Here is an 8,912-nt window from a genome sequence, read left to right as displayed (position 1 = left end):
CCTTCTATCACTCCATTCCTAAAACTCCCTCTTAAGCCAGTAGGGATGTATACATTCAATAATAGGAAACTAAAATAAATAATATAAAAAGTTAATACAATTGTAATTGATTAACATATCAATATGGGACCTAAATACAAGGAAGAAAAACAAGGATCTATGATAATAACCAATGAAGTCTGCCTGTTTGTTTACTCTCTTTGCAAGAAGTTTTAAATCCTAATTTTTTTTTCAAAATCATCTGCATATCATCTTTGCAATAACTGTGCTCTTTTAAAAGAGGTGCCAATAATTACTGTTGTAAGAGAAAAATCAGATAAAGGAACTACTGAATTTTGCTTGCCATTGCAGTGGTAATTATGCTTTTTGCTAAGCTTTCTGAAAAGATCAAAGACCACTTCAGACGACAACTGTAACAGCCAGCACACATGAAGTGCACTTTTCCTACTCTTCTTATTTGGCATTTTCTTATAAATGTTCTAGACCTTTTAACATCATAAAGCAACAAACAAAGAGCTAAGAGGATTCTAGATTTCTTCTTAGGGATAATTTATATTTTCTGTTTGGAGAAGTCAAAAAAAGGAGTTGAAGATAATTTGCATCGGTTTCCAGTCAAGAGACAAGCTTGAGGACTCAAATCTTTTCATGTTAAGGCTGAACAAATCCAGAGAGCAGAGAATCTTACAGCCACTCTAAAAGCCAGGAGACTTACTTACATTTTTGTTTTTTTGAAATAATGTTTTGGCTTCATTTATGATGTACTGTTTCTCTTTAATAGTATCCTCCATCTGTCCTGATACAGATTGCCATTTCTTGGCTATTCGGAATATCTTGCGGTAAAGGCCAAGAACTTCTTGTCTTGTAACTGGTGTCATCTCAAGAAAAAAACCAAACATATGCATAAATATTTTGATTGATAAAAGGTCACCAAGCAGATGTATGCTTTGCACAGTCTTTAATCAGTTTAAAAATATTGTTACTGTCTTAAAATATCTGCTGAGTAATAGGAGAGGAACTAACAAAGCTGCAAATAACATTTACCTGCCAAGCCATGAGAATGTTCACCCTCTGCATAAGAAAGGAAAACACCGTCTCGCTCTACAGTTCCAATTTATCAAATATGAGTTAAACATGTGCTTAAAACAAAACTTAAATGTTGCCTTAAGGCTTTGTTGAATTGTCACCTTGGATCCAGGACACCTGGGTTCTGTTTCAGCATTAATTTGCAATGTCACCCTGGGTAAGTCATTTAAACTCTAGTTACAGTTCCTCTTTCTCTGTAACAGAGGTTTTCAACCTATTTGGATCAGTGTACCCCCAGCAGCTGGATGTGGACTGCGTGCAGCCAAATGCAGACCAGCAGCAGCTGCTGCTGCGTGCAAGCTCTTCCTTGTGTCTGGCCGGGTGGGTGGTGCCTACGTGGCAGCGTAGGATGGTGCATGGTAGTGCTCCATCTCCCCCTGCCCGTGCATACCTCCCTCGGGCCTTCTCAAGTACCCCTGGGGGTACATGTACCCCTGGCTGACAACCCCTGGTATAACACATCTCCACCTTGGTAAAGTGCCTTGAGATCCATAGATAAAACAAGCTTCAAAATTGCTAAGTATTGTTGAAAAGCCCCTGCACATTGAAAATCTATAAAGTGATTTTCATAACACTGTTTCTGATAAATATTACACAGTATACAGTCATCATCTGACTGAAGAGTAATACTTCAGTGATTAACAGAGAGAGTGTGAACTAAGCATGGGGCTAGAAAATGCCAAGTTCTAGTCACTGCCTCTCTGTGGATTTAGAAGTCACTTCTGAAGGAGTAGGCAGCCACGGCTCTCACTGAATAGGACACACTGCTGTTCTGCAACATCTGAAATAAAAAATGAAGCCCTAGTGGTGAGTTTGTTCGCAAACTGCAGGAATAATCAGTATTTTGGAGATATTCCACCTCAAAGCTGCCTTTTGATCCACCCACATTTTGAAGTGCCCCAGCCTGCCAGATGAATAGGTCCACTGACAACTAGCCCTTTTCAACAAATTTTCCTGTATTGCCACATGGTGTCCTCCGAAGATGCAAGTGAACCTCTTACTGAGGTCTGATTTTCATCCACTAATCTGAAGTCAGAATATTGTCTACAAGAACTAGAGCAGTTAACAAAAAAGCCTTCTGTTTCCTGGTTCTTTGAGGCTTTTTATGCAAACAATTCATGTGAACTAAAGACTATTTTGGGTTTTTTGCAAATTCTGACAGAAAGTCTCAGAAATATGAGCATAATGCTGCTTTTGTGTAGTTCCTAATTAGTACTAGTAATTCTTAACTATTAGTATTATTTTTGAAGAAGAGGTGTAAAATGTTTAACTGGTCGTCATATTTTTGCCCTAGAGAGAAAACTAACTGATCTGCGTACAGCCAAAAGTTGTTTCTGTTAACATCTTGCTGAATGAATGGTTGTTCTGATTCAAGAAAACAAATATCCACAAGTAAATGCATAACAGACCCCAGTTCTGCAAACACCTCCATATACATACATTTCCGTCAACGAAACTACTTCTGTGCAAAGGGTTGAGCTGTGCACCTGCTTGTAGAATCACAATCTTGCCCTGGACTAAATTACCTAGATATTCTGGTATGTAATCTCTCTCATTGGATCCTCCTTTGGGATAGGCAGCTGGACTAAATGACCTTTCAAGGTTCCCACCAGGCCAGTTTTCTGTAATTTGATGACTTAGAGCCTTATGCTATAGTGTGCATCACAAAACATGAATAGACCAACCAGCAAGACTGAACCGAGGTCATGCAGACCCACAGCCACATCCCCACCAAGGCCCCCTCATGACCTCACAACTGTGCTGTGGCCCCATAGCCTCACTTCTCCTTGTGGTGGGAGTGACAAGAGGCACTTGCACAAGAGCTAGCGGGAGCCTCTGACTGACGGACATGCTCAGGGCAGGTTTTCAGGTAATCACTACAAACATAACCTTGGAAAAATAACTATTTAGATTTTTACCTCCTCAGGGGGCTTTAGGAACAGAGATAGTACGTATAGGAGCCTTTAGTTTGTGCAGTAGTCAAGTCCTGTTAACTTTTTTTTTCATATGCTACAGTTTTAACACCTTCCCAAGCCTGAAAATTTTAGAGGCTTGCAAGCATTTCTCACCAGTCCTTTTTTCCTGTTTAATAACTGTTGAATTTTCTCTCCCTTCAGTTTCTCAGAAAGTTGGAATTAGCACAGTTCTATTTATTTCCTTTCTAAGCACTCAGCTTCCTAGCAGATGTGGGCTGTAGTGTTAACATATGCAGTGAAGCAGACAAAGGGGGTAACAATGTGATGGTCCTGTAAAAAAAAATTCACTGGCCAGACTTGTCATAAGGGCTCAGCAGTCACCAGCTCTCACTCCTGATCTTTACTCAGTATTTTCTAACAATGCTAAGAGGCAGATTAAACCCAGTTTCTGCCAAGAATTACAAAGGAGAAAGTAGCCAGAAAGAGCTCCCTTCTCCCCCACTCCAGAACAGGTATGAAAAAAACCAAGGCAAAATCCAATGTATGCATGATACCACAAACATGTAAGGGGAGCCTATTTTTTCATACACCATCTGTGCTACTTGCCTTGCTACTTGTCTCCTTAGTATGCATGTTATGACCGTTTTGCATGCCCACTGAATGCAAGTCGGAAGATGTTACACCACTGTACCACTAACATCCCTGTCGTGGTAGTCAGTCAAACCCACTGTTTAATTTATACTATTGTTTTTTTTTTTAAATTGTAGCATCTGACCCACAGAGGTTAACCACAGGCATCTGTCATCAGGAAGAGCATGATTTATTTTTGCTGTTGTTTTGGCTGAAAAATTGCTCAGGTGATGTTCACAGCAAGAGAACCGTGAAAAGTACTAAGGTGGGTCTAAAAAAATCAGTAGTATAAACGATGGATTGCAGACTAAACTTGGACAATTCTTAGAATCAGTGCTTGGATGTGGGCCAGCTGTGGCACATTTCCAGCTTCCAGGTATGCATCTGTTGGATGCTGTGATTAGTGTTTTACCAAAGTGTGGTCAAAACTAGACACTGGACTATATCGTGCCTTCAATCTGTTTTGCAAACTCCTGTTATCAATGTGCAGATCAGAGGAACGATATGGCCCACTGTATCCAAAACTGCAAAGAAACCTTGAGTAGTTAATGAGTTACTGCATGATGAAAATGTCAACTTTTTTTTGTTGACAATTAAAACAAAAACACCCAGTAGCCTTTACCACAAAAACATCTTATAGCACTTGCAACCTAAGAACCCTTTTTTCTTTTTTTTAAAGACCTAACACAAATTCCTCTGAGGGTTTAGTTCCATTGACTCTGAAGCCCCGTATGAAATAATACAAATAATCTTGCCATCTGCAAGATTCCATGGTATTTTAGTAATAATACACACACACATAAATCCCAAAAAACTTGCCACCTGTATTGCAAAAATCACCTTTGTTGTACAGAGCATAAGCCATGTTCCAAGAAGAGACAAGGGCAGTGATGGGAATGAGACCTTTCAAATATAGGCAGCGAAATTACTTGGGTAGAATTAAATTTCTTAGGTAGAAGGGCTTGAACCACCCCCTATATCTACCTCCTTCCCAGAGTATACCTGTAGTATAACAGCCATAAATCTATTTACCTACATGCTGTCAAGTCAAGGATCATCTACTGGCTTTAAACATCCAATCTGTCAGCAACATGCTCAGGGTTTAAGCAAGAAAGTAGTAGCTGAGTAAGAGGAAACTGAAAGAACAGATTTCTTCTTTCATGTTCCTGTCAACCAGGGCACTTGCTGGTCCTGCATAAAACACTTGACTTAATGCTGACTTGGGATCTGCTCAGAGAAGAGAACCTTCTGTATGGGATAATTTAGAACCAGCACCTTTGAAATTTTTGGACATGCATATTTTTGGTACAAGAACAACCCAACTTCTGTTTGACAACTAGTTTACCTCTGGCAAGAAGCTCTTAACAAGTTGTGACAAATTACTTGACTGTGTACCAGATCAAATTCTCATAACTTATTTCCATAACAGAAATGTTATTTTTGTTTAAAAAACATAAACCAGCATTTCTATCTAGGGTGAATGTGATTGTTTCCCCTACTACATCCCTTCTATATTTGAATACCACTCTTGAACTAGCATTCATTTACAAGATATAAAAACTTTGTGTATCTGGCTTATTTTAGAGCTAAATTATATCATTTAGATGAGTAGTGACCCACAATTTCTCTCCTAGTGGTAGATGTGATATATAATCATACACTCCATTTCACAGCAATTCATGGTTACTAGAAGTTGTTAGGCTACATTCATCCCTGGTGCAAGTCCACTCTAATAAGGCAGTGGGTTTACACCAGGGATGATAAATTTGGCTCATAATTTCCTTAAGGGATGACAACATCTTAAACAGTTCCTGTCACATTGTGAAGAGAGGAGAGATCAAGGGGTTTTGTGGCTAGAAGATCACATGACATCAGTGTTACTGTCTCAGAATCCAGCTTTCACTTCCTCTTCTCTCAGATAAAATCAAACAGATTTAGGTGCTCACATCCACTATTGCGTAACCACTACTGTGCACCAGCTCCACTGAATGTATCTGCATCAGCTGAACTGTGTAAACTCAGGAGACGGGTTTTCACTTTTGAGTCAGGGAGAGCATGAATTGAACATACTTTGGGGAATTAGCCAGACTCTAAATTCAAATAAATAAATAATCGAACAGGGCCACCAAATTTTGCTTTATAGTTGGGAGAAAGTCAAACAAATGCACAGGCTAACTTCCTTTGTGCTGTAACTCCACTGGCTTACACTAAGAATGAGCTTGATCCAAGAAAAAAAAAAGTCCCTCTACAATTATAAATCTGGACACACTGAGTGTGGCTAAGTTACCAACTGATGTTGAAACCTGACATAAAGGTTGTTTGCAAACATGGGGAAAAAAACCTCAGTGCTCTACTTTAAACTCAGCACGCTTCTGCACCGAGCCCAGCAGATGCCCAGAAAAGGCAGTGTGACAGTTGCACCTGGCTTTCCCAACATCTGTAGAAATTGGGCACTTTAGTGGGGCGTTTTTAGTGCTTTTATTTAATAGCTGATTGACTCAGCTTTAGCTAAAAATGCCAAAAAAACCCACTGAAGTGCTCAATTTATACAGCTACTGCAGAGCCAGGGTCAAAGTAATGTGGCTACTGCTTCCGGTAGAGCACTTTTTTCCCCTCCACTTCTGTCAGCACCCAAAGTGACTGTCACTGTCCTCTGATTTTAAATTTTGTCTTAGAAATGATCCAGCTCTAATACTGATACGATCCTACATGTTAGTCCACACTAAGCCAAATTCCTGCTCACACTGGTGGGAATTTTGTCATTACAGGAAGGGCTTGCATGACTTAGCATTTCACTTGAATTAAACGTTGGCTGACACCTTGATTAAAGACAACTGCATGCAACTCACACAACAGCGAATCAACAACTAGATTTTATCAATGGCTTTCCAGAACTATTCACACACATGGAAAAAGCCCAAGAGCTGATACTTCATAATCTAGATCAGTACCTACTATAACAGTCTACTGCAGCAGAACCCCAATAAATAGATGGAGAGTAGGTCATTCTCTAGTCAAGGACAAACGATCATTTTAAAATTGTTATTCTGATTTGGCCAGTATAGGCTGGATCCAGTCTGGATAGCACTCCTGGGGCTGCGCTATGCATGGGGTCTTCTAGTTAGGGACAGAAATTACACATAAACCAGTATAAATGATCAGAAACCAGTTCAAAGCTGTAACACAACAGAAGTTCAATGCACATAAGCTGCTTTCAGAATGGCTGAAACGGGTTTAAGAAAAACCTGGATGGATGTAGTATCAGACTTAACTGATTTAGGTTAAATTGGTGTATTGACCTTCTGTCCCAGATTCCAACCAGATTTAAGTTAACTCAGTCCTCCAACATCCCAGGCACAGTTGCCAGGTCTTAAAAATGAAGTTATCATAGTAGAAGCTCAAATTATCGTATTTTCTGAGAACTATCGTACACTGAAAAAAGGTATGCAAATAAGTCTTCTTTTTAAGTGACATCATGTTGGCTTCTACTGTTATTATCATCACCAGGGATCTGGGTTTTCTGTTTCCCACGGAAAAAAGGAGAAAACGCGGATTTCTCTTTCTAGCAGAGATATCCGGGGATTCTCCGCTTTTGCAAAGCACTCTTGCAGGCTGGCACAGCTCCAGCCTTCAAGAACCCATCGCATGAAGGACAGGAAACCCCCAGCCCTGGCTGGAGGGGGAGGGAGACGGGGAGGGCAGGGTCTGAGCCTCTGAGGCAGCCAAGGCCAGGCTCAGGCTCACACTCACCCTTTGCCCCTGGAGCATGGAGGTAAGTGGGGCTTGGGGCAGGGCTGGGTAAGGTGGTTGGGCATGGGGGGTGTTGCCAGCCCCAGGCAGCACACCGCAGCTGGGAGCAGGGCCAGGGGTTGAGGGCAGGGGTGCCCCTCTGTGGGGGGCTTTGCAGGCAAGCAGTGTGGGTCACAGGGTGGTGGTGCCCACCATGTGCAGGCCGCACACGTTGCCTGGCTGCTTGCTCAGGGGAGGGGGGGGGAGCCCGGCATGAGGCTGACGCACAGCTCTGTGGCTGGCTCTGCAATCATGGCAAGGGATGGGGTGCAGGGGGAGTTTGGGCTTGCATGTGGTGCTGCCGCTTACCTGGAGGGCTGTGATGGCGGTTATGGCTGCTGCCTACAAAACCTCCTGCTGCCGCCGTGGAGCTATGCAGCCAGCTGCCGGGCGGTGGCATGGTGGTGGCCAGGCAGCATGCAGCCATCCCCACCACCACCCCGCAGTGTGCTGCTGCCGCCAGCCACACAGCTCCAAGCACAGCTCTGCTGCTGCTGCGGAACTGTGCTTGGAGCTGTGTTGCCGGTGGCAGCAGCGCAGTGCGGGGTGGGGATGCCTGCGTGCCACCTGGCCACCACCACACTGGCACCTGGCAGCCAGCTGCACAGCTCGGGCATGGCTCCGCAGTGGCAGCAGGAGATTTTATAGGCAGAGGCCGTCACCACTGTCATGGGCCTCCAGGTAAGTGGCAGCGCCATGTGTGAGCCCAAGCCTCTCCCCGCGCCCCCATCCCTTGCCGTGGTTGCAGAGCCGGCCACAGAGCTGTGCTCCAGCCATATGCCAGCCTCCCTGTCCCCTCCCCTAGGCAGCCGGCCAGGTGGCATGTGTGCGGCCTGCACATGGTGGGCACCACCACCCTGCGCCCCACATCGCTTGCCTGCAAAGCCCCCCTGCAGAGGGGCACCCCTGCCCTCACCCCCTGGCCCTGCTCCCAGCTGTGGTGTGCCGCCTGGGGCTGGCAGCACCCGCCACTCCCTCAGCCCCCAGCCATCTTCCCCAGCTCTGCCCCACAGTCCCCAAGCCCCACTTACCTCTAGGATCCAGGGGCAAAGGGCATGTCTCTGCGCTGGGAGTACTTGCCCGCAAAGCCCCCTGACCCTGCCTGCAGCGGCCACCACCCTGCACTGCCGCGGAGCCGTGCAGCCAGTTGTGGGGCGTGCCGCTGCATGCAAGGCCCCCGTTTCACCCCCTGGCTGAGCAGCACGTATGTGACCCGCACAGGGCGGTTGCCACCGCACTACCGCTGCCACGCCCTGTGCCCCTTGCCCACAAAGCCGTGCAGGTGGCCATGGGATGGTAGCGCAGGGTGCAGTGGCAGAGTTGTGGTGTTGGCCTCAGTGTGCGAACTTCCTGTCAGGCCGGCTGGCGCCTGTGTGGCCCACAGAGTGACACCCCTGCCCTCACCCCCTGGCCCTGATCCTGGGAGTGGGCACAGGGGCACACTCTCCCCCTTGATCTACCCCCCAGCACCTTCCCTTCCCCCCTACCCTCCCC

At 44.9% G+C, this 8,912-nt stretch overlaps 1 protein-coding gene across 4 annotated transcripts in view; it reads right to left on the bottom strand.

Annotated features, from left to right (window-relative positions):
- Positions 1-8,912, bottom strand: part of LYRM1 (LYR motif containing 1) — a 19,394-nt gene that overhangs the window by 8,480 nt on the left and 2,002 nt on the right. For 3 of the 4 annotated variants that reach the window (XM_019507711.1, XM_019507709.1, XM_019507710.1), the window contains exon 2: positions 717-875. In XM_019507711.1, coding sequence (XP_019363256.1) covers positions 717-875 — 159 coding nt within the window. Of the gene's footprint in view, positions 1-716; positions 876-3,605; positions 4,139-8,912 lie in introns of those variants that run through there. The other variant, XM_019507708.1, reaches the window with a different exon arrangement.

Source organism: Gavialis gangeticus, unplaced genomic scaffold (assembly GCF_001723915.1).
Source record: "Gavialis gangeticus isolate Ggan-Ray unplaced genomic scaffold, GavGan_comp1, whole genome shotgun sequence".
In the NCBI taxonomy this organism is placed as follows: Eukaryota; Metazoa; Chordata; order Crocodylia; family Gavialidae; genus Gavialis; species Gavialis gangeticus.
Note: the sequence above shows the minus strand (reverse complement) of the source record. Positions and strands in the feature narration are given on the sequence as shown.